General features: G+C 41.0%; 1 protein-coding gene across 1 annotated transcript; it reads left to right on the top strand.

The window, feature by feature from the left end:
• The first annotated feature begins 3,644 nt into the window (after positions 1–3,644).
• On the top strand, positions 3,645–23,756 carry ZNF75D (zinc finger protein 75D). The gene is given in 8 exon segments (XM_033201625.1): positions 3,645–3,765; positions 13,382–13,629; positions 15,160–15,689; positions 16,942–17,134; positions 17,845–17,936; positions 18,273–18,399; positions 21,699–22,016; positions 22,019–23,756. Coding segments are annotated over 6 exon segments (1,530 nt in total). The 5' UTR covers positions 3,645–3,765; positions 13,382–13,629; positions 15,160–15,278; the 3' UTR covers positions 22,408–23,756.
• Positions 23,757–25,704: the final 1,948 nt, after the last annotated feature.

Genomic DNA, 25,704 nt, shown 5'->3' with positions numbered 1-25,704 from the left:
ATCTATATCTATATGTCTATATCTATATCTATCTATCCTGTCTATCTATCTATCTATCTACCTATCTCTCTCTCTATAAATACATTTGGAGAGAAAGAGAGACAGAGAAAGTGGTAATTATCCCCATTGCATCTCCATTTAACAGCTCAATTTGACCTGTTCTTAAACTTGGAAAAACTAAATGGCACTTTATGGCATATTTCCTGAACTTTGATGTCAAGGTTGAAAGGCCTTGATTAAGGCCTTTGTATTAGTTTTCTGTTACTGCTCTAACAGATAACCATGAACTTTAGTAGCTTAAAATGACACAAGTATATTAACATTATGAAAGTCAGAATTCTAAAATGGGTTGACAGAATTATGTTCCTTTTGGCAGCTGCGGGGGTCTGTCCCACAGACCCTGACTCAACGATGGATGAATAAAGTACACTGACACACAGATATTCTGCTTTACCAGTTCAGCTGAGTGTCCGGGCCACTTAATAGCAGCCGCGGTCCCGACCAGCTAGTGAGACTCACATTTATTCAGTAAAGATTAATTGACAAAGGCTTGAGTCAACACCACTAGAAGGTAATTGACATTGTGGACTTCCCGAGTAGAAAGCAATTAAGCACCCACAGTAAATCAAAGGTTAGTCTTAGGACCACATGAGTAAACAAGTTAGTTAGATAAACTACTCTACATTCCTTTGTATTTGTGCCCTGAGCTCTCTGGCTCCTGCATAGAGACTGTGGCTGCCTTCAGCCAGATCTATTACCGAAGTTATGCAAACTCTCAGGCCTTTCAGGAGCATTTGTGGCTATTATAACTAAAATTTTCCCCACCAGCCTGACTGAACCCCTACAGGCAACTCTAGGGAAGAATATATTCCCTTGCCTTTTCCAGCTTCTACATACTGCTCACATTCACTGGTTGCTGGTTCCCATCACGTCAACCTCTGCTTCTGCAGTCACATCTCATTCCCCGAATCTGACACAAAAGCCATTAGACATGAGCTCCTTTATCAACATCCTGACATCCGTTCCAGCTTTCTCTGCCTACTCTCCTGTAACAATGGAGAGATGTTTAAGCCCTTTCCCAAATCCCTCCACTGTGCACATGGCCTTCATGAAGATTTTACCTTTATGGGGACTTCACTCCTACATAAACATCCAACACTAATTGCTTCTCTTCCTACATCAACAATGTTTCCTCTTTCTAATTAATCAAAATAGAAACAATTCTGGAGTCTATTTAAAAATATAAAATTATATAAATAAACCTTGCTATAATTTGAATGTGTCCCCTCCAAAATTCATGGGTTGGAAACTTAATCCCCAATACAGCAGTGCTCGGTGGTGTGGCCTTTGGGAGTTGATTAGGTCAAGAGAGTTCCATCTTCATGGATGCATGGATGGATTAATGCTGTTATTAAAAGGGCTTGCAGGAATGGATTCACCCACTTTCACTTTTCTGCCATATGAGGACACAGCATTCATCCTCTCTACCTCTTCTGCCTTGTACCATGTGAGGATGCAGCAAGAAGGCCCTCACCAGACCAGGTGTCAGTGCTGTGATCTTGGACTTGCCAGCCTCCAGAACTGTGAGAAAATAAATTTCTGTTCTTTATAAATTACTGAGTCTGTGGTAATCTGTTATAGCAGCACAAAATGGACTAAGATAACTGCACCTCAACCTTGATTCCCCTTAAGTCTCATTTGTTTCCTCCATAGCGACTTCAAAACCTGACAAGGCGAGCATAAAGAGAGATAACCATAAGATCATTTCCATCTATGGAGATGGAAAAATCCTGAAGAAAAATAACCAAACAAATCCCTTAATGCATTAGAAGAATTGTACATCATAACAAATGGAGATTATTCCCATAAAGTAAGAATAGCATAATATTAGGAAAATGACCCATATTTTTCTCCATATTAAGAGCTCACAGGGAAAAAAGTGAAGATCTTGAGGATGCTATAAAACACAATTGGAAACGATCATTCATCATTTTAAAAAATCACCTAATGTGTATAAACATTTGTTTGCCAAAACCATCAAAAATACTTCAAAGCAATTGTCAGTATCATGTATATCCAATAAAACAGTAACCAGACAACCAGATAAGGGCTATAAGTAAGCAGTGTTTCTTGTATTTCAACATGCTTACTTTTTTACATTTTAACATTTCTGAGATCAAGAAGACAATGATAAGAGAGATATATATATACTTTAAATTTATATTATTTAATTAATGATATGGCTTAAGAATTAGGGATATTCTGCTCTAAAGGCCAATTAGTATGGATTGGGAACATATATTTTATTTTCTAGATTCTAAGATTTTTTTTTTTTTTTGAGATGAAGTCTTGCTCTGTCACCCAGGCTGGAGTGAAGTGGTACAATCTCTGCTCACTGCAACTTCTGCCTCCCAGGTTCAAGTGACTCTCCTGCCTCTGCTTTCCAAGTAGCTAGGATTACAGGCGTGCGCCACCACACCTGGCTAATTTTTGTACTTGTAGTAGAGACAAGGTTTCACCATGTTGGCCAGGTTGGTCTCGAACTCCTGACCTTGTGACCCACCTGCCTTGGCCTCCCAAAGTGCTGGGATTACAGGCATGGGCCACCGTGCCCAGCCAAGATCCTTTTTTAAGGTTCTGAAATTATACCATTTTTATTATATACGTCAAAAATCTGACAAATGTCTGTTTGGAAGTTGCAAAGATAATTTTTAAGACTAAAAAACAGTAGGTAGAATATTAAAATATTTAGAGAATGCCAAAAAGATTCTCACACTGGCTTATCTATTTTGACTCTCATCCTTCAAAGCTGAACACTGTGGTATAATGAGAAACACCACTGACTAAGAGACAAAAGTTCTACTTCAGGTTTGACCAAGAATTAACTGTGTGCCCATTACTTCCATTTCAGGTCCTCATGACTTCTGAACTGATCTTCTGCAGAACCATATTGGTCCCCCCAACTTTGCCTTATCCTTAGACATTTCAGTAAATTTCCCTAATCATCTCCACAATCATTCAAAATGTATTTGTGGCCTCATGTAATGGCCAAAAAGACCACTCCTCATAGGAAGATATTAGATTACCTACTACATTTCTTACCTTTATTACAAAGGACAGAGTTTCTACCCTGGCCTGGAAACCTCTATGCCCCTGCCACAGATATTTTGTCCTCAGTGCACCAGATTACATACTTCAGAGCTCTGCTCTGGTATACTTGATAAAGCACAGTGCAGAACCACACACTTCTTTGATAATGCTTACATTTGTTGCATGTAATACAAAATGGGAACTTCTACAACAAAATAATTGATTAGAAGAACATAAGTACTTTACAGAATCCAAGATATCAAAGCAGCAAACATGCTTCACAAGGACAGAAACAAGGGTAACTCAACAGAACTCAATAGTAGGTATTCTAAATAATGTTCGCTATACAGAAATGGCAGCAATGAAACTTAGAGGAAAATCACTGAGTTTTGGGGTCTAGTTCCAAACTCCAAATTATCAGGAAAAATTCCTGATTGGCTCATCTAGGGTGAGGTGACAAGTATCAAACCAAGTAGCAGTGAGAGGAAACATGACTTCTTTCCTTAGCACACTCTCTCTTTTTCCCTGAATCCCAGGGCCTGATTGGTTGAGAACAAGTGAAGTCATGGTTACTATGATTACTCATGACTGCTCTCAGAACCTAATGCCAACAGTCTGCAAGATTCAAATGCTGGCAACCATCACCTGGCTTCCTCTGGCTCAAGGCAGAATAGGGTAAGTGGAATTTGCTGGGAGAGGAAGTAGGTATATCCCGTGGCTGTGTGCCATCTACATGTCTCCTTCCTGGATGAAACATTCAGCTATCCTGGCCTCAGAGCTTGTCCCTGGCTTGTGCAAAATCCCTTCATTAAAATTTCTCCTTTGTGTAGATTAACAGCACCCACTGCATCTTGCCAGGTTCCCTGGGTAGTGATCAGTAACTTTGTCCTCCATGTTCCAGTCAGGGAATTAGTCTTAGGTCGAATTTCCCACTTGCTTGTCAATCTCTGCATCCAGTCTTTGTCATGACTCTGCAATTACTCCCTCTATAATACACAGTTCATGTAAATGGAGGGTTTAGTTGCAGAAATTAAACACTGCAGTTAAACACTGCTGTGTCTCGCACAACTGTGTAACCCCCTCCCAAAGCTCAGAGCAGTGGAACTCCACACTTTTATTCTGTGGACCTGGGATGCAGGTGGGCTTTTAATGCCTTGGAAAATCTTATGCTAAAACTGGACCTGTTTGTTGAGACATATGCATATGTCTCAAGCCGTATTCCCTTCCAAGTATCTGATCTAGAATAACTATATTGTTACCATTAAAGTGTGACCCAGGTGGGTATTGTCTAGTTGCAGGACATGGATTTTCCAGGCTGTCAGAGGGATAATGGTGAGGACAGGCTTTGTAATTTTTATAGTGGGGTTCTCATGAGGAACTAAAATGACTATTATGAGGAGACGTGGCTTGCCTGCACACTGGCAATAAATCCTTCCCCTAATGCAACTATTACAAATGGAAGCTGTTTTCTCACTGGTTTTGGTTGGATGTGCCTTTTGTTCACATGATTTCTTAACTTCTCACCTGTCTCTGTGCTACCTGAGACCACAGCAGATGAACTCTAGCTACTTCCCTTTGAGAGGGTGTTTACTAACATTGCAGAGTCTGGGGGTGTTGGATTCAAGAGAGGCCCTGTTTAGAGAAGGTGGAAGGACGACTGAGTGGACACGTGGAGAAGCCCTGCAGCCCTAAATTTCTGGAGGGAGGTGACTTTAAGGAGTCCACTTAGAGGTCTCGATTCGTCTCCCTTGAAGTTTGGGGGAGGGAGTGGGTAGACGGTATAATCAAATACATTTAAAATGTGAGTGGCTTGCAGAGTGGGGAGAGAATTCTCTCAAGAGATGTACTTTTTCAGTTGAGAAAAAGAGAGGGAGCTAATGAGGTAACCAGAAATGCCTAGGAAAGAAAGAATCGTCTTTCAGCTGTTGGTGCAAAATAACTTTGAGCCTACAATTCTACTTCTCGCCAGACATTCAAGTGTGAGGGTAAATTAGCATACAAGGTGTTCAAATGTGCGTTCCCTAAAAATAGATCCTGAGGCACACTTATGAGTAGAAAGTGCCTATGTAGGAGGGATTCTCAGGTAGCGCTGGTAGGGGTGTTGTGAGATGTAGAAGGAATGCAGCCAATTAAGTGGCAAGAATAATCTAACAGGTTACCAGTGTGGGTGATTTGAGCTAATTCTCAGGGGGATCCTATGGGCGACTGTGTCGAACACACACCTGACATTCATCCCAAGGGTAGGATGAGAAGTCTTGAGGGTATTTAGCCACCAAATACCCAACCATACTTCTTAAAGGACTTCCCCCAGGGGTGATATAAATCTGTCACCTCCAGTTGGCCTTGGGTCAAGTCCAGCATGCTCTAAGGGTGAGATAAAAAGCCCCCAAGGCAGAGAGTCATGGCAGTTGCCATAAGCAGCCCTGTAGATGCAAAGGTGAGACTTAGTTCTGCAGGGCCGGAGTCTAAACATGTAAGTCAGTGTCAGAATCTTTTTGGCACTGTCTGTTCCTTAAATAGGTCAATATTCACCGTTTGTGAAAATCTTCATTGTACTGGAGCTACATTTCCTCTCTATAGGTAGCATGTTTTAAATGTTTTATCAATTATCAATTTTAATTGTAAACTGGTTGTAGGACCTCTGTCCCAGAGAGTTGTGAGATGCATGGTTAGCCATGGAGGGAACATTTGCATTGTAGACATCAAAATCTTCCCACTGGGGAAAAGAAGGCAGAATTTTTGTAGTGTGTCCTGCTTGCAGATGTACCATGCTGGGTTTTGGGCACAGGTCTCTCCCTGGGGTTTCGTGGAGATCTTGGCTGCATTTGTCAGAAACTCTATTCTTACCATTCAGGCTGCAGGGGCCCAAGTTGCAGTGTCTCACCTCTTGTTGAGAGTTTCCTCAGCATGTGGAATACAAACCTCCTCCTCTCCAGGTCTCCCACAGCAGCTGGAACTTTATCATGTTCCTATCATTATATTCTTTATGGAACGGGATGAGTTGCTGTTTAGCTTGCTCCCACCCACCTATGCTCATCCAGGTCCACGCTCAGTACACTGTCCCCATAGTGGGTGCCCCTATCCCCAGGGGTTCTTGGAAATGCTATTCTGGATGGTGACTCCATTTCAGCACTAACAGAGCCACTGGCAGCCACAGATGGCCTTCTCAAGCTTGTGTTGGGAGTCTAGTAATGAGTCCTTTTTGTCGCAGTTCAGATGGGACTTGCAATGCCCAGCTCCACTGGTGTTGCTTTTTGTTTTTCTTCTATCTCCAGTCTTACAAATCAGTGATTATTGATGAAATGCCAAGAAGCTACAACTTCCGGCTGCTCTCTTTGAGCATTATGTTAGGTGACTGGGGCCTCCTGTTCTGTTTAAGGAGCCCAACTGCTTGTCTTCTCCATTAGCTTTAAAAGAGTTAAATTAGACCAGGCATAGTCCCTGTTTACAGCAATGCGGGCTGTAGGAGCTTAGAAAGAGGCTATACTTAAGTATATTCCTGGGAAACTTCTATACTTGTTTATCCCTGAGTCTAGGTACCTGACCGTTGCTGGTGGGCATCTGGGGACCATTAATCTGCTCCAGCTTGACAGTTGGCTAGCCCATCCCTGACCTATGCAAAACTTTGCACACACTACCACATTATACTCCCTTCCTTTTGTGATTTAGATCACAGCTGACCACTGTTACTGTTCAAATAGAGATCACAAGACTAATTAAATGCACTCTTTGTGGCAATAAGATACCAAATTATAAACAAAGCCTAAGGCCATGCCAGTCAAGGGTTAATTCCCGCTCTGCTACACCTAAAGAATAAAGTATGTTCTCATTGCCACAAAACTTTTCTTTCTCTCTAGCAGCTAAACAAGCACTGCCCTAGAGATAAGCAATATTGAAACAATTGCAGTTCACTCACTTGCTGGCTTACTGACCTCCACTCACCTGTTCCACAAGCCATAACTACAGCTTTTATTGGACAAGAGTCGGATTTCAATAACTCTCTCCTGATAAGAGACCACTGAACATGAACTGATTCTGGCCAGATTAAGGCTGCACACTGAATGCCTTCATATCCTTGCTTCACCTTTGATGTATAGGGCCTAAATATAATGTATTTAAATGTTAAGTCTCTGCCCCAAAGTGAACATGAGATGCGTGTAATATATGTGTTTGCTTATCCCACATGCACATATCCCCCCTTCATGAATATTCATAGCTCCCAGCCACTCCAGCCAGGGGTAAAAGGGGCCAAGTTACAGCTTGAGCCATTGCTTCACAGGGTACAAGCCCCAAGCCTTGGCAGCTTCCACGTGGTGTTGGGCCTGTGGGTGTACAGAAGTCAAGAACTGAGGTTTGGGAACCTCCACCTAAATTTCAGAGGATGTATGGAAATACCTGGATATCCAGGCAGAAGTCTAATTCAGGATCAGAGCCATCATGGAGAACCTCTGCTAGGGCAGTGCAGAAGGGAAATGTGGGGTTGGAGCCCCCACACAGAGTCCCCACTGGGGTACTGCCTAGTGGAGCTATGAGAAGAGGGCCACCATCCTCCAGATTCCAGAATGGTAGATCCACCAACAGCTTGTACCGTGTGCCTGGAAAAGCTGCAGGCACTCAAGGCCAGCCTGTGAAGGGGCTGCCCAAGGCCATGGGAGACTACCCCTTTCATTGGCATGCCCTGGATATGAGACACGGAGTTAAAGGAGATTATTTCAGAGCTTTGAGATTTAATGACTACTTCACTGTGTTTGGGTCTTGCATGGGGCCTGTAGACCCTTTGTTTTGGCCAATTTCTCCCATTGGGAATGGAAGCATTTATCCAGTGCCTATATCCCCATGGTATCTTGGAAGTAATGCATTTTCTTTTGATTTTGTCTTGTCTCAGATGAGACTTTGGATTTGGACTTTTGAGTTAACGCTGGAATGAATGAAGACTTTGGGGGACTATTGGGAAGGCATGATTGTGTTTTGAAATGTGAGGACATGAGATTTGGGAGGGGCCAGGAGTGGAATGATATGGTTTGGCTCTGTGTTCCCACCCAAATCTCATCCTGAATTGTATTCCCCACATGTCGAGGGAGGGACCTGTAATCCCCATATGTTGAGGGAGGGAAGTGATTGGATCATGGGGATGGTTTCCCCCACACTGTTCTCATGATAGTGAGTGAGTTCTTATCTGACAGTTTTATAAATGGCAGTTTTTCCTGCATTCTCACTTCTCTCTTGCCACCTTGTGAATAAGGTGCCTGCTTCCCCTTCACATTCTGTCATGATGGTAAGTTTCCTGAGGCCTCCCCAGCCATGTGGAACTGTGAGTCAATTAAACCTCTTTCCTTTATAAATTACCCAGTCTCAGGTATTTCTTTATTGCAGTGTGAAAACAGACTAATACACTTGTTGGATATTTATGCTTGGCCAACCAAGCATGCATATGGTTCAGCATAAAGCCCTGCCTCATCCTTCCCTCCCTCAAAGTGTTTGCTTTTTGTTTTCAGTCAGAGGCTGCACTTCTCTCCTGCAGGTTGTCATCCCCTACTTAAGAAAATAAAGTCCTCCTTTCTAAATGGATAAATTGTGTGTGTGTGTGTGTGTGTTTGTGTGTGTGTGTGTGTGTGTGTGTTTTTATGAGATGGAGTCTTACTCTGTCGCCCAGGCTGGAGTGCAGTGCTGCAATCTTGGCTCACTGCAACCTCTGCCTCCTGGATTCAAGTGATTCTCCTGCCTCAACCTCCCGAGTAGCTGGGACTACAGGCACGTGCCACCACACCCAGCTAATTTTGTGTATTTTTAGTAGAGATGAGGTTTCACCATGTTAGCCAGGATGGTCTTGATCTCCTGACCTCATGATCCGCCAGCCTTGGCCTCCCAAAGTGCTAGGATTACAGGCGTGAGCCACCGTGCCTGGCCAAATTGTGTGATTTTTAAGTTGACACAATGAAGGTCCACTTCTGACTTTCCCCTTTTGCATAGGGTCCATTTGGCCCTGAGCTGTCGATTTCCAAGTATGAATGCTTCCTGCTTTGTCCCATCACTTTATGCCTGGAAAAAAGTGCGGGGACAAGGGGAAGCTTTATAACATTCAGTTTATCTCCTTCTTCTGCTTCTTTGTATGAGAAAGAGCCAATTTTTGATCATTTTTTGTTCAGCTGTGATATTCTGCTGCATAAAGAAGATTGAACACTGAATACCACATTAATATGGTATTCTCAGATGACTTATTTGCAGAAACTGACCTATTTATCCTAAAATTCATATGTAAATTCAAGGGACCCAGAGTCTAAAGCAATCTTGAAAAAGAAGAACAAAGATGTAAGATTCATATTTTGTAATTTCAAAACTTACTACAAAGGAACAATAATCCAGACAGTGTGGTATTTGCATAAGGCTAGACATTTAGAACAATAGAATAGAATTGAGAGTTCAGAAACAAAGCCATACACCTTGAGTTAACTGATTTTCACCAGGGTGCCAAAACAATTTAATAGGGAAAAAATAGTCTTTCAACAAATTATGCTAGGTCAAGTGAATATCCATATGCAAAAGAAAGAAGTTGTACCTCTATCTTATATCATACACAAAAATTAACTCAAAATGGATGAAAGATCTAAATAAATTAGGGGCTAACACTATAAAATGTCTAAAAGAAAACACAGGTGTAAATGTTTGTGCCCTTGGATTAGGTGGCTGTTCTTTCAGATGTGACATAAGAAACCAAAGAAAAAATAGATCAACTGGACATTACAAAATTAAAATATTTTGTGCAGCAAAGGACACCATCAAAAATGTTGAAAGTTAACTCACAGAATGGAAGAAAAATGTGCAAATTATATGTCTGGCTTCTGTCTAGAATATATAAACAATGATTACAACTCAATAATAAAAGACAAATAACAATTAAAAATGAGCAAAGGATCTGAAAAAAGTTTCTCCAAAGAAAATACACAAATGGCCAATAAGCACAAGAAAATATGCTCAATATCGTTAATTATAAGGGAAATGCAAATCAAAGCACAATGAGATGTCACGATACACTCACTAAGATGGATATAATTAAAAAGGCATATAATAACAAGTGTTAGCAAGAATGTAGAGAAATTAGAACCCTCACACAGTACTGGGGGGAATGTAAAACGGTGTGGTCCCTTTGGAAAATAGTCTGGCAGCTCCTCAAATGTTTAAACATTAAGTTGACATATGGTCTAGCAATTACACCACTACAAATATATGTAAAATAAATAAAAATATATGTCCACACAAAATGTGTACACAAATGTTCATAGCAGCATTATACATAATAGTCAAAAATTGAAAAAATTCAAATACCAATTAACCAATGAATGGATAAACAAAATGTCATATATCCACACAATGGCATATTATTCAGCAGTAAAAAAGAATGAAGTAATGACATATGCTACAATATGGATGAAGCTTGAAACCATTATGCTTAAGGAAAGAATGCAGACACAAAAGATCACATATAATATGATTCCATTTATATGAAATATCCAGGATAGGGAAATGTATAGAGAAAAAATGTAGATCAGTGGTTGCCTAGGGTTGGTGCTGATTGGGAGGTGGGGGATGACAAGAAATGAGAAGTTAAAGCTGCATGGTTCAATATTTTTGGGGGGGTGAGGTAAATATTCTATAATTGATTGCCATGTTGGTTACTCAACTCTTTGAGTATATTTAAAAAACACTGTTATTTAGAATACTTTAAATGATGTAATTTGTGAATTATATCATAATTTAGCAGTTTAAAAAATTCTAATTTCTAGAACCAGAAATCAAAGTCATGTTTAACAACTCACTATTGTGAAGCCTTGATTTTGAAAGCTACCAATTTTAGAAATGAATCTACTCTGAAACTGTTCTTTATTACTTGTTGCATCTCCTTCAGCATGAAATGAAACCTTTAAAATTCAGTTGTAGAATCAAAAAAAAAATCAGTGAGGTTGTCCAACCTCTGTCTCACAACACATCATTTAAATTTAGCCATCTGTTGTTGTTCTTCATCAGTCTCTCCTCTTTTTTTGAACGACTTCCTTTGTAATCACAAATTTGAGGGTGGGGGAAGGTAACCCTTTTCTTCATTCTCATTATATCCTATCTTCTTCTAAGTTGGTTTCCAGTTTTCCATATTTCTCAAAAATTGATCTATATTTTTCCTCCTCTATGCTGCTATTGGCTGAATGTGTACACCCAAAACTCCTAGGTGGAATCTGTAATCCCCAATGTGATGGTATTTGGAGGTGGGGCCTTTGGCAGGTAATCAGGTTTAGATGGGGTCATTAGTATAGAGCCTCCATGATGGGATTAATGTCCTTATCGAAAAAATAAGAAAAGACATCGGATCTCAGTCTGTCTCTTTGCATATATACACCATGAAAAGGCCTTGTGAAGACATGACTAGGAAGAAGACCCTTACCATAAATCCAGCAACCATGCTGGCACCCTGATATCAGTCTTCCAGTTTCCAGACCACGAAAAATGTTTACTGGTTAAACCTTCATCATTTTCAGATTCCTTTCTATAAGACATCTTAGGTATTTGCTATAGTTGTTTGTTTTACTCCATCTCAACTTTGCTCACTTAAAAATCACGCGTTCTTGGGTTGTAGGTTTAACTTTGGAAACTCTTTTTCCTTCTTTATCTTGCTCATCGTGACCCTATTCAAAATTACAGTATTCTCTTTAAGTTGCTTCCACCTATAAAGTTGTTTGCAGCTCAAGATCACACCTTGATTTATGGGTGAATCAAGGTTGAAGTGTTTAGGGGAAAGAAAATGACTTTTATCTGACCATCCTCACTGGTTAGTGATTCATTGAAATGTAAGTCTGGGAATTATACAGAAGTCACAGTGCCCTGACTTCCTCTTCATTGAGTTATAAAATATTATGTTGAAAATGCCTGACTTGCGGAATATAGTTTTGAAAGAACCATTCTGAAGACAATGCTCTGGTGAACCAAACATTTTTACTAAGTTTATATATCATAGATAATGCACTGTGTCCTTTTACATACCTTGGGGAGCTTCGATTTTGAATGATGATTGACTTTAACTTAGTGTCATCTGCATTTATATATAAAAAGTCAGACAGGTGCTTTTATTTTCCTCCTGGACATGCAGACATCTCTTGGCTTGTCTGAGTTGATTTTCACACTGGCTTCCAAAATATGTCAGTTTCATCCCCATTGTAAAACTAAGCTACTACACCCAGTTTCTCCTGTTAGATTCACATTGGCAATTTTTGTCCAAATGGCTCAACACTTGGTAAATACTGAAAACTTGGAGAATACTGACAACCCAAGATATTCGGCTTTTTAGAAAGATGATTCTGTAAATATGAAATACCTTACCCAGAGAACTATGCTAAGCACTGCAGGAGATAAAGATGGAAGCAAGATTTCTGTCCTCCAGGGAAAGCATAATGTAGTAGAAAAAATGACAGGATATGACAACAGGATATCTAAAGTCCTGGCTAAAATCTGCCACCGGTAATCTATGTGACCCTGAACATGAAGTAGTAGGTGAAGTCATGTCATACCATTTCAAATTATTTATATGTCAAAGAGAAGTATAAATGGGACCTATCTCAAAAGGTTAAAATCTACCTAACAAGAGTAAAACAAGATAACCATTGGGGAACATGTGTCTGATAACTAGAATATGGTTTTGAAAATATAGGGGGCTGTTGTTTCTGATCTAACGAGAGGCTTGATCAGGACCAAACTGTCTTTTATTCAAAGAGGCTTTTGATAAGTCTAGTGACTACAGCTGGAGCTCTCTCTGGCTGAGACTCAGGAAGGCCCAGTACACAGCTCTGCCCACAAGAGTGCTGAAGTGGTTCTGACTTTGTGAGCCACTCTTCTGTGGCCCCTAGACCTTTGCTGTGGCAACCTTTACTGGGTGAGGCTCCTAGTAGAATGGGCTGCCAGCCTCTGGGAAGCCAGCAGGAACAATCTGGATGCACAATACCTGGCAAATCAGGGATAGGAGACCTTGGCACCAGGAGTCTCTAAGCTACATGGATCCCAGGGAAGAGCCATTTGAGGGGCTTCTCTAGGCTTCTAGCAGGGCTAGAGACCCCGTAGCATTAACTCTTTCTTGCACCCAGGACCTAAGTGGAGCAGGAGGTTGGTTCTTCTGGGATGGAAAGCACCCCCGGGACAGTTCCTAACTTGGCTAGGCTGAGACTTCGCAGGTAGAGGGAGGGGGATGGCTGGGCGTAGCTGTCACAAAGCCACCGGAAATGCATCTTTCATTTTCTGGTTGATTCCGGTTCAGGTCCACAGACCTCGACCCTGGAAGAGTGAGTCGGGGTCAGGTGTTCGGGAGGTGGAGGGATCGAATGAGGGAACTGATATTCCAAGACCCCAAATCTTGGAGTTTCACTCGGCAGGCATCCCGCGCTTTCCTGACATTCGCGCAGCAGCGGAGAGCTTTGCTACCCAGAGCAGGGAGGCGTGGCCACAGAGGCGCAGTCGAGCGGAGGAAGAGGAAAGTGGCTCCGGGGAAGCCAGAGCTGACTGAAGGTAACCGAGAAGCTGATTTTCTCTTTAGATTCGACTGGCGATGTCCTGAGAAATACCGGCCACCCCTTGCCAGTTGCAGCCTTTGGGGCTGCTGTGTAGCGAGGAATGGGGGTGGGGTACGTGATACAGTATTTTTCAGTAGGCAGTGGCGCCACTGACAGGCGGCAGATCGGCTGGAGAGCTGATGGGACTTGTCCACAGCGAGGCCGCCTGACCGCAGGCTCCTACAGCCACTTCTTACCTACGGAAGCAACTTCTTTCTACCGGATGTACAAATATAACCCAGGGATGCTAGTGAATCACACTCAAAGGCTGCTCACGTTCAGAGTTCTTATGGGCACCCCTGTGGCTGATCTAGAAGTCGTAGTGAATCAGAGATGGGGATTTGGGGCAGTAATGTCTACCACCACACCCAGCGAAACTTCCTGATTTTTGATGGCTTATGAACATAACACTAAAGAAAGGGTCATTTCAACATTAAAGACAATGGCTTCTGCTGACAAATATACATACACACACACACACACACACACACGAAGTGTTCCTGTACTTCCTGAGCCTGAATGGTCAGCAAGGAGCCAACCATTATTTTGAATACCTGTGGCATCCTTGAAAGAATTTTGTTGCTGTTTCTGCTGGATCACCTCAGGGAAAATCAGTTCTGAGGACATGGTAAGTCAGGAGAAAGGTTACCATTACTAGGACCCTTCCCGTCTATGAAGAACCTTAATCATCACCATCTCTCTTTTGTTTTTGTTTTTAACCACCTGACATTTGTATATATGTAAAGGAAGGCCATCTGTAAAGTTTTCCAGTTAAAGTAAACAAAAGATTTAATACACAAGTACAAACCTGTGCAGTGCCCTTTATAAGTCTTTCAAAGAACTACACACTGCCACATCAAATGTTGATGATCTGCTTGCTTAGCGGGGGGACATTTGCTTACTTTTTCTCTAGTTACTTCTACTCTGATCTTGCTGTCTCAGTTCTCCTACCAGCATTGATACAGTATAAAAGGGAATATTAAGAGTTCCATTTAGTAAAGGCTTCAGTCTAAGTGAGATGAAGGGGTATAGAAACTATTTTTCCTCTGACTAAAGAAAAATGATTGGGATGATCTGTTAAAGTTTCAAGAAACTCAAATAGGCCCTATTTGCCAATATAGGACAGGAAACCTACAGATTAAGTATTGGATAATCTCAAAGCTCCTTTTGGCCAATTGGTTCCAGTTTTCTCACCCACCAATCTTTCCTCAACTGTTAAAAAAAAAAACAAAAACAGGAAATACATTGATTGGCATTTGTCTTCTCTTAGCTATGCTTTGTTTCAAAGTTGAAAAACAAAGAAAAGGAGAGAAACTTACCTTCTGAGTAATCTAACATCATGAATGTTCCAATTCTTGACAGTTGATTTTAGAGGAGAAGCCAGACAGGAACTTCTCTCTTCATTTTCCTCTTACAATAAATAGCAAGTAAATATGTGTCATGTGGTTTTCTTCTTGACATGTACTTTTCTTCTGCTCTCCCTCAGTGCTCTTGGGAAGAACAATTCATTGATTTGGTACCAAACCTGATGCATCCTCATTTGTCAAAGGTGGTACCAGGTGGGTGTCAGTGTCACACACAAGAGTAAAACTGTTCCTAGAGCAAATGACGATGAGAGAGCTGAAGGCGGATTCATGCTCAAACCCCCAGATGGGGGCTATGTGGGAGACTAGTGGGTCTGTGAAAGAGAACTCCAGTCAGAGTAAGAAATACAGCGCAAAAATAGAGAGTCTTGGTCCTGAGAGCGCTTGCAGGCACTTCTGGAGCTTTCGTTATCATGAAGCAACTGGACCGCTTGAGACTATCAGCCAACTTCAGAAATTATGCCATCAGTGGCTGAGGCCAGAGATCCACTCAAAAGAGCAGATCTTGGAAATGCTGGTGTTAGAGCAGTTCCTGAGCATTCTGCCCAAGGAAACCCAGAACTGGGTGCAGAAGCATCATCCACAGAATGTCAAACAGGCTCTGGTCCTGGTGGAATTCTTGCAGAGGGAGCCTGATGGAACAAAGAATGAGGTAAGAAGAAAGATTCCCTACATGTACAATGAAGTAGGATAAAAGTGAATATATCAGAATGGAAGAGTTATCAGAGAACTAGATTAAGTTGCTCTTCTGTTGCTCATTTAGGACAGCTAGCAAGGATCTAAAATGACATACATGCAGCAATAGTCAGTCCACAGGTTTCAAAATTCCTAGCAGAGCCTTTCCTGGTCTTAGAGGAAATAAATGCATTTTGTCTTCTCTGGGGCCAGGGTGAATTGATGGTGGTGGGCCTAGTCTGGCACGGGCAAGGAGAAAACAGTTGAGTTCTTAGAAACAGAGAAATAAAGGGCAAGAAAGAGTTGGGAAAGGGGAGAAGATCCACAAGATAGGCAGCACTTACAGAGACCAAAGGAGAGAGAGGTTAGCAAACAGAAGTATGAATCAAGAGGCTCTGGGGAGACTGCAAAGAAAGAGAACAAAATGGAAAGATAAAAAGGAAACAAGGATATGGAAAGAAGACAATTGTCAAGAGAGAAGTGGAGGGAATCAGGATGCTGAGGGGTAGTATCTTCTGTAGCAGGAACACACATCTCTGGCTGGAAGGAAAGAGCCTCCATTGCCCTCACTTAGTGGCTTGTCATTGGCCCTGCTGGTGAGTGGGAAACCAAGGTTTGTCCTTGGCAGATGGCAGCACACTTCCTTTTTTCAGGAGCCTACCTTGAAAAATCCAGGGCAGGGCATATTTTTGGTGTCTTATTACTACCAAATCATGTGAAGAGAGATTGAAGCCCAACTCTTCTCCCCATTTATTCTTCCATCCATCTTCGTTCCCTGTGAAATTATTTCCTGGATGATTGGAAACTGGCTAACAGGAAAGCTTTTTTTACTCAATTCCTTTTCTTTTACAGAAAACCAAAAGATAAAAATTCACTAAAACAAGGATCCAAGTCAAGAAAGCAAACCAGTGAAAGTTCCCCAGCAGGGGAACAGGCTGCCCACCCAACTTTGCTAGTGGCTGGAGCCAGGGCTCTGTGCATCGGGGTGGGGGCCACTGGGTTGAGGGATGGGGATCTGCAGTAGTCACAGCTTTTTCTATTTTTATCCTAATTATCCCAGATTTTGAGTATAGTTCTTTATGAGAACATAGTGGCACTCTTCATTCTTTTTATTACTTCTCTAATGTCATGCACTCCCCAAATCTGGGCTCTGCTCTTGTTCCTCCCTCCACTACCACCCCAAAACCAAAAGTAAGTTCTGTGCTAATGAGGATGGGGATTATTTCTAGGTCACAGCCCATGAGCTGGGAAAGGAGGCAGTGCTCTTGGGAGGAACAGCAGTGGCCCCAGGCTTCAAGTGGAAGCCAGCAGAGCCCCAACCAATGGGTGTGTTCCAGAAAGAATATTGGAATACATACCGGGTACTACAAGAACAGCTGGGCTGGAACACTCACAAAGAAACCCAGCCTGTATATGAAAGAGGTGAGGAGCTTCATCGTAATTGTCTTCTCCTGGGAGCTGTGATGGTAATTAGTTCACCTAGAATGCCATGGGAATTTTCCAGGTGGCCAGCCATGCTAGCAGCTATAATGTCTCCCATGTGGGAGTATAGTGGGTCGATGGTGGTTGAAAGTGGGGGTCAGCCTGGGGGACAGAAATATCCAAACCACAGAACCCTGCTATTCACACTGTAGACTACTCCTTTGAAACTTGAGAGGAGAAGATGGAACAGGGACAGGTGGGGCCACCTCCCCCTCACAAGTTGAAGGAAAAATTGGGGTCAGACATGGGCTATCAGTGGCAGAATGTGATGAAAATTGAGCACTAGGAAAAAATAATAAAAAACAAAAGTCTCCCACATTACCTACTGTACACTGGAGGACCTGAGCCCTTCATTTTCAAACCTTCAATTCTTGCCCAGCTTATGTTATGAGAGGAAAAATGAATAGATTTCGTTTGATTAATTTCTTTTGTGAAATCTAAAGAATTCTTGAACTGGGGAACTGGTTGTATGAGTGGTAGATATTTGGTTCTTATTTACAATGAGATGGCCACTTCTTGGCACCACACACACACTTGTCAATGTGACCCATCTTTACTGAAGGCATCCTGATGTTCTGTATTTTAGAAATCAGCTCGGGATGTTTGTAAATAGGAAAGAGAAATTTTCCCTGGCTATTTTCTACACACAGCTGTGCATGATCAACAGATGTTAGCCCTTTCTGAGCAGAAAAGAACCAAAGACTGAAAGATGGCATCTAAACTCATCCTGCCTGAGTCCCTGGTGAGCTGTTATTTCTGGCTTTTTTCAGGTGACTTGACCGTGGCCTTGTCTCTGCTTGTCCCTACTGCCTAGGACTCATAGTGTCCAGCAGGTGCTTTGAGACATTTTAGCCCCAGTTATTCTCTAGGCAACTAGGCTTGGCACAGTGGGAATTGGGCACCTCCCAGGTGATTTACTGATCCTCTTTGCTCCTTCCTTTCTGCCTTCTCACTTTTTTACTCTAAATCTTGTACTGTTAACATCTTCAGCACCTGGCCTACCATGTAATTCAGAAATGGGTGGTAGGTCAGCTTCTGAAGTGGCAAGTACTAAACTATAGCCCATTCTCTTCTTTAGAGTTTGTTGACATTTGAAGATGTGGCTGTGTATTTTTCTGAGGAAGAATGGCAATTATTGGATCCTCCTGAGAAGACTCTCTACAATGATGTAATGCAGGATATCTATGAGACTGTCATCTCTCTAGGTAAAGATTCTTCCTTCCCTTTGTGTAGAAGTTAAGTAATATGTTATGTCCTCTGTTTATGGAAAATGCACGCCTGTGAGAGAGTCTCAGTGTTCCAACAGCTGATTGATTCTCAACTTGATGATGTGTGGGAAATAAATGGATTATTAGGATCCCCTCGAGAGCTTTTTATAAATACATGTCACACTTCCGCATTCTAAATAGAATTATTTTGTTTTGACTGTGGAAGATTTTACTTCCTTTAACTTTCATCCAAACACACCCTTTTCTAAAAAACATAAAAGCATGCACATCAATGGCATTATTCTACAAACAAATTAATAACTAATCTGTAAATCAACAACAATAACAATACAAACAAAAATTTAAATGATATGTGGAAAGATTTACAGGTAGGTATATGGCTCTTAGTTTAGAAAATAATAATTCAAGTCAATATCAATAAAAGTTAAGGAAAAGTTTCTAATTTCCAAACATTTTGATACAATTATTTTTCCAACTGCAATAATTTATAGACCTTTTGTGAGAAGAATATAAGTGTAGTCCTAAAAAAGATAACATTCAAGTGATCCTATGCAGGTCAGGTTGCCTTGTTAAAATGAGTTAGAATACACATAATTCCAATAGTATGATTGCCTCTTGAAATTTAAATGTAGAGCATATCCATCATATTCAAAATGAGTTCCACAACTTACATTTATTTTGATCTAGTTAGAAATAAACCCTAAATTTCGGACTGGTTAAAAGGGGGGCTGAGGCAGGAGAATGGCGTAAACCTGGGAGGCGGAGCTTGCAGTGAGCTGAGATCTGGCCACTGCACTCCAGCCTGGGCGACAGAGCGAGACTCCGTCTCAAAAAAAAAAAAAAAAAAAAAAAAAAAATATATATATATATATATATTTAACAAAGACATGGGGTTGATCTAAATTTTACTGTACAGGTAAGAGAAAATTACAATTCAGGATGAGGATACTTCATAAGTTTTACCAATGCCCCCATTTATAATTAGGCCAACTGTATCTTGAGTGTATATGAATGTGTGAATAAATACATACAAACATATACAAACCAATTCACACCACACGACTCTTCAAAGATGTTGCTTGAAATGGCTTATTCTCTGGTTTGGGATAAGTGGTGTAACACAGTCACTTAATTTTCTCTTAATCATTTTTCCCTTTTGTTTATAATGATTCACTTAGTATGTTTCATGTGGGTCATTAATATATTTTTGCAACAAAAGTCCAGTAGCAGTAAGCAGAAATGTTAACTTAAAGGACTACTGGGCAATCAAAGTTTAAATTATCACATGAAAATAGAGCAGATCACACGTAAAGTCTTCTGCCATGGGATATATTGTTCCATGACTGAAAATTGTGATTTGGTTCCTAGAACATAGCTCTTGCTCTAAGTGATACATATTAATGTGTAGCTCCAGTCCTTATGAATTAAGTCTGTATTTTACTGGTTTGAGAAGGTGAATTTCTGTGTGTGTGTGTGTGTGTGTGTGTGTGTGTGTGTGTGGTGTGTGTGTGTGTGTGTGTGTGTCAGAGTCTCACTCTGTCACCCAGGCTGGAGTGCAGTGGTGCAATCTTGGCTCACTCCTACCTCCACCTCCTAGGCTCAAGCAATTTTCCTGCCTCAGCATCCTGAGTAGCTGAGACTACAGGTGTGTGCCACCACGTCTGGCTAATTTTTGTATTTTTATTAGAGACATGGTTTCACCATGTTGGCTTGGCTGGTCTCGAACTCCTGACCTCAAGTGATCGCCTGCCTTGGCCTCCCAAAGTGCTGGGATTACAGGCATGAGCCACCGCGCCTGGCCTGAGAAGGTGAATTTCTTGCCACAGACAAATGCAAAATGCCTCTGCAATAGCGGGTGAAGCCCACTCCCAAGGGCTTAAAGAGTTCAACTTTGAAACAGGGCAGCATGGGCTGCCTCTGCATTTCTTCATAGCAAGTCTATATGCAAGCCACTGAGCAGCACCACTGATGGGAATCCAAAGGAAAACGTCTATAGCACAGTGGAAATCCACCATGGTAACATAAAGTGATTTCTCAATTAAATATTTTGCTATATCAAAGAGAAGTAGGCAAAGGCACATGGTAGTAAATCTAGTCAGAATGTCTGCGGGTCCCCATTACCTCAAATATCAGTGAACTCAGGGACCAACCAAGGTTTACACTGATTATTTTGATATAAAAAATAAAACCAGAAAACTTTAATGTTTTCAAGCATTTATGGCACAGACATAGGGAAGTACAAATATTATAGCTTGTATCTTCAAAAAGCTGGGCAATTCACGCTGCTACAGTGAATCAGTCACAATTTTAACTTCATTCTTATATTTGATACATTTTTGTGTGTAGAGTACAGGGTGTGCAAATTAAGCAATTTCAATAAATATTAGAAATGTCAATTATTTTGCAAATATAAAGTGAGTGAAATCAGCTAATAATGCAATCCAATAAAACATGTGTTAAACAGAGCTTTTCCCCCATGAATACTTTTTACTCTTTCCTTTGAACATCTCGATACTTAAATACATTTTCTTTTATTGGCTTGCAGAAGTTAAGCAAAAAGTGAACTATTACCTAGCTACAAGATACTAAATAGTAATAAGAGTTTGGAGCTGTCCAGTTGTAATAAATAGAAAATTACAAATATAGTGAAATATGCTGCAAGTTAATGCTCAAAAATGTAACCATCTGAACTACAAAGTACAAATCCTACTAGTCTTCTGAAGTTGTCATTAGTTCATGGAAAACGTAAAGAAGAGCAGAAACTCTATTTAGCTTTTACCTTTCCAGCAGCTCCAGTGCTAAAGTTATATAATCATGTATGTTTGCCCAAGACCAACTGCACATTGGTGTTAGTCACATATTCTGTTTATCCAGAGTTCAATCAACAAGGCTTTATTTGCACTTCTTTTTACATTCAGGAAACAATAAGCCTACCCAGGCAGGCTTCTGTTGGTAATTGCCTTCTTCTGTTGGGTGTGGGGATATAAGCCACCCTGCTATGTTATTTTTCTTGTTGTGGGGTCCCAAACCAGTTTGTCTTTTTCTTACCATTTTAAGAATTTTCTTTTAGTTATCTCATATTACTTAATGGGTTTATTGTTGTGCCTATCAGGAGGATCAAGGAGAAATGGGTCTAGGCCATTTTGTCCAGACTGGACCAGAAATCACTTGTTCCTGTATTTCTTTTAAAGCAATCATCATTGACTTTTCTCTCCATTTATGTAGCTTTCTTGCACTGGGACACAGATGGCTGATTATTCTGTTTATTCTGACAGGGTTAAAGCTAAAAAATGACACTGGAAATGATCATCCTATATCTGTTTCTACATCAGAAATACAAACATCAGGATGCAAAGTATCAAAAAAGACCAGAATGAAAATTGCCCAGAAAACAATGGGCAGGGAAAATCCTGGTGATACACACAGTGTACAGAAATGGCATCGAGCTTTTCCAAGGAAGAAAAGAAAGAAACTTGCAACTTGTAAACAAGAGTTTCCAAAACTTATGGATCTTCATGGGAAAGGCCCCACAGGGGAGAAACCTTTTAAATGTCAGGAATGTGGGAAAAGCTTCAGAGTTAGCTCTGATCTTATTAACACCAGAGAATTCACACTGGAGAGAAACCCTATAAATGTCAACAATGTGACAAGAGGTTTAGATGGAGTTCAGATCTTAATAAGCACTTCATGACCCATCAAGGAATAAAACCATATAGATGCTCATGGTGTGGGAAAAGCTTTAGTCATAACACAAATCTACACACACACCAAAGAATTCACACAGGAGAGAAGCCCTTTAAATGTGATGAATGTGGAAAAAGATTCATTCAGAACTCCCACCTTATTAAACACCAGAGAACTCACACAGGTGAGCAGCCTTATACATGTAGCATATGCAAGAGAAACTTTAGTAGGCGATCAAGCCTTCTTAGACACCAGAAACTCCACCGAAGAAGGGAAGCATGTCTACTGTCTTCAAACTGAGGAAAGTTACCATGTAGACCTTGACTTTAGAAATGATGAAAGAATACAAAATTATGAGGCACCCAATGATAGGAATCTGTCATTAATAGAACATTTGGAAGGGTACATGTTACACTTCACAAAAAGGAATCTAAGCTGATTGTCTTATTCAGCATTGCATCTTCTGTGCCTAGCACAAGAGTGATACATAAGGAGTATTTTATAAATAAAAAAAATGAAAATGTAGTGATGAAATACCTTTAGCTATCTATCTATATGTATATATCTGGTTATTCAAAACTTCCACACCCCCAGTCATCTACATTTTTCAAGTGTCAAGTGCTCAACAGACATATGATGGTCAAGGCTCTTAGTCTCATTCTTTTTTCTTTGTCAAGAGAAATGGAAAGAGTACTTGGGCCCTCTTAAGGGAGCTCAGAGAGAATTACTAAACTAGGGACAATTTCAACAGTTACCATTCTATCTACGTGAACAATCAAGGCCAGGACTCAGGAAACTTTACTCTGTAACAGAAAGAGAGGATTCAATGTTTACCCTGAGAGAATTGTCCCATTCTCGTTGCTTCTCTCCTGAGTACCCACTACCACAGTGTCTCTGTCAAGGAATTACAAGTAGCAAGGAAAGGTCTGAATGTAAGAACAGACCTAGGGACCTTGCAAGCACTTGATATCTCTCCTCTTGCTGACTGTTTCAACATAGACATACAATGAAATGATGAGGGAGGCAGTCTCGGCCCTCATCCAGGTCTCTGTTTTTTTTTTTTTTTTTTTTGTAGAAAGCACAGGTAAGTGGTGAATGGTCTTTTTCTGTCTTTCACTATTATGTGGACTGTAGGGAGGCTTTCAAACTGGTGCCATACTGCTGCAGGACCTAAAGGGAGCCCCATCTTTATGGCTGATCAAGTACAACCCTATATGCCTGAATACTCTGCAAGAAGGCCTGGAGATTTTGCAAAACTGATTTACTGAGAATGGCAAGGAGAACCTTGTGAACTTTTAGCTTTGGTGCACAGCTGATACAGGAGGGAACATCCTGAAGTGTCAGAGCAAAGTAAGGCATATGGCTTAGAGTGATGACCCCAGTCAGAACCAGGCCAGATGGAAATTGTTTTCTGATGTTACTGGTCTTCTTTTCCCTATTAGCCAAAGTGACTATCTCTTAAGAGAAGATAATGTGACGTCAAAGGAAGTTGGAAGTCATGGATTTATATCTATGTCAGATCCTGGTTTATAATGTTGGCCAAGGCTTATTTATATATGTTATTTAGTATTCCATAAAATTGTACTTTGTAATGAAAATGACATGCTTTATGTTAATTTAGACAATAAAGAAAACTTTGTCACCAAATCGCTCAGAAATGGCCAATGTTTGCTTTTTTGAAATGGACGTCTTCAGATTTTTTTCCACCAGGAGATCATTCTAAGCCTGTTTCCAATGTATAAAATGAGGATTATAATTCCTACTTCTTAGGGCTACTGTGAGGATTAAATGCACACATGTGAGCATGCCTGACACAATGATTGGCCACAGTCGGTGTTTCCTAAACATTGGAACTTTCTTCATTCTTCCTTCAGCTAGTTATTTAGAAAAGAAAATAAACTTTGTCTACTTTCCCAGCTTTTAAGCATTCTTCATTAATGAGTTTTCCATCATTTCTAGCTGTTTTTTTAGGCCCACTAATGATGGTCAGAATGGTAGCCTTCTGGCGTGACATTCATTCTGTTCTAGAGGTGCTCCTCTCTAGTCAGCCTGAAACAATACACTGATGTCCCAGTTCAGCTAGGTATACTGTTCATGAGTAACAAAACCAAAATATACTACAAACCCTCAACTTGAGATTCCTGAAAATGGAAGGGAGGTGATGGCTAGGGGTGGAATTTTTGTGGACAGTATTTATGCTATTAGGTGCATCCTCAAGCCAATAAAGTGGAAATGAAAGAGGAAAGGGGTAACCTCATATAATGGCCACTATAAAGAATGAAAGTGGTAAGCCAAAAGGAGGAAGTGACCTGGGAGGAAAGGATCTCATTATATTCCTAAAGGCTTGGAGACTATGACTGCCTCACCACTCCCCCAACCCAGAAGGATCTGAGATTGTGCTTTGAAACTAAAAGGGGAAATTCAACTTCTTGCAGAGGACTCCATTCTCTTTGTGTGAATTCATGTTTGCTAGCATCCTGGATAGCTGCTATCATACCACCATTCAAATAAATTTATTAATGTGGCTTTTATAAAGAAGTTTATAAAGAATTTTTATAAACTCAAAAATTCAAGGATGTACTAGATCAATGGACCCAGCAGTTATACTCACGAGAATCAGCAAAGTCCCCCAGAACAAGTCAGCAAAAGAGCACTCCACTTTCCCAAAGCTGCTTACCCCTGTTATAATACCTGTTACCTTCAAAGCTTATCATGCAGATCCTCAACTACACCAGCATCATTATCAGCAGGGTTTGAGAGCAGGGAACATGGGTTCTATTTGAGAGATCAATTATTTAAGGTAAGTGGCAGGAAGTGACTGCCTTTAGATGGGTCTGAGCAGAAACAGAATTGAGATTTGTTATTCCAAGTTCAGATACTCCACCATCATTTGAATACAAGGGCCCCAGGAAAAAGCACATTCTTATCCCTGAGGCTGTGGAACAGGATCTAGAGATCAGGGCTTCTGGCTGACTCATTAGCACCCAGTCTGCCTTTTCAGCCCTCTGACACAGTCTCCTAAAGCCACATTCCCCATGCATCCTGACTACTCATGTCATCCCTTGCCAACTCGGAAAAAGAGGAGAAACGTATGTTCATGGAGACATGGGAAGTAAGGCAATAAATGGCAGAATGAAATAAAGGGAAGAGATGTCGTTCTATTGCCTAACTGTCCACCATCTTCTCAGCACATGGCTAATAGACAGGAGCTCCATTGCCTTTCTGAGGACACAAGAGAACGACAGCATACAAAAGCTCAGGAACTAGAGAAATGGACAGATTATCCATTCATGGGATAGAATGAAGAGTCAGAATGCTCCAACTCTTGATCCCACAGGCAGAGATGGAACTAAAGACCTGAACCAAGTGTGAGGGGGTGTGAACTCGTTTTCCAGTCTCTGTGCTCCCAGAGAAGATGACCCGAGCGGAAAAAGATAAGAAAGGGTCTGGGAGAGCAGAGGACAGCAGGCTTTTTCCACTTGTGTGCATTTGTGAGGACTGAGATTGGAAGTCAGGGACTCAGGGAGCAGAATGCCATTGCTTGCTGTGGATGAGACACAAGAGCTTGTGAGTGGGGCAAGCCTACCCTATGCCAGA

The sequence above is a fragment of the Trachypithecus francoisi genome, unplaced genomic scaffold, assembly GCF_009764315.1.
Source record: "Trachypithecus francoisi isolate TF-2019V2 unplaced genomic scaffold, Tfra_2.0 Lachesis_group6, whole genome shotgun sequence".
Classification (NCBI taxonomy): domain Eukaryota; kingdom Metazoa; phylum Chordata; class Mammalia; order Primates; family Cercopithecidae; genus Trachypithecus; species Trachypithecus francoisi.
Note: the sequence above shows the minus strand (reverse complement) of the source record. Positions and strands in the feature narration are given on the sequence as shown.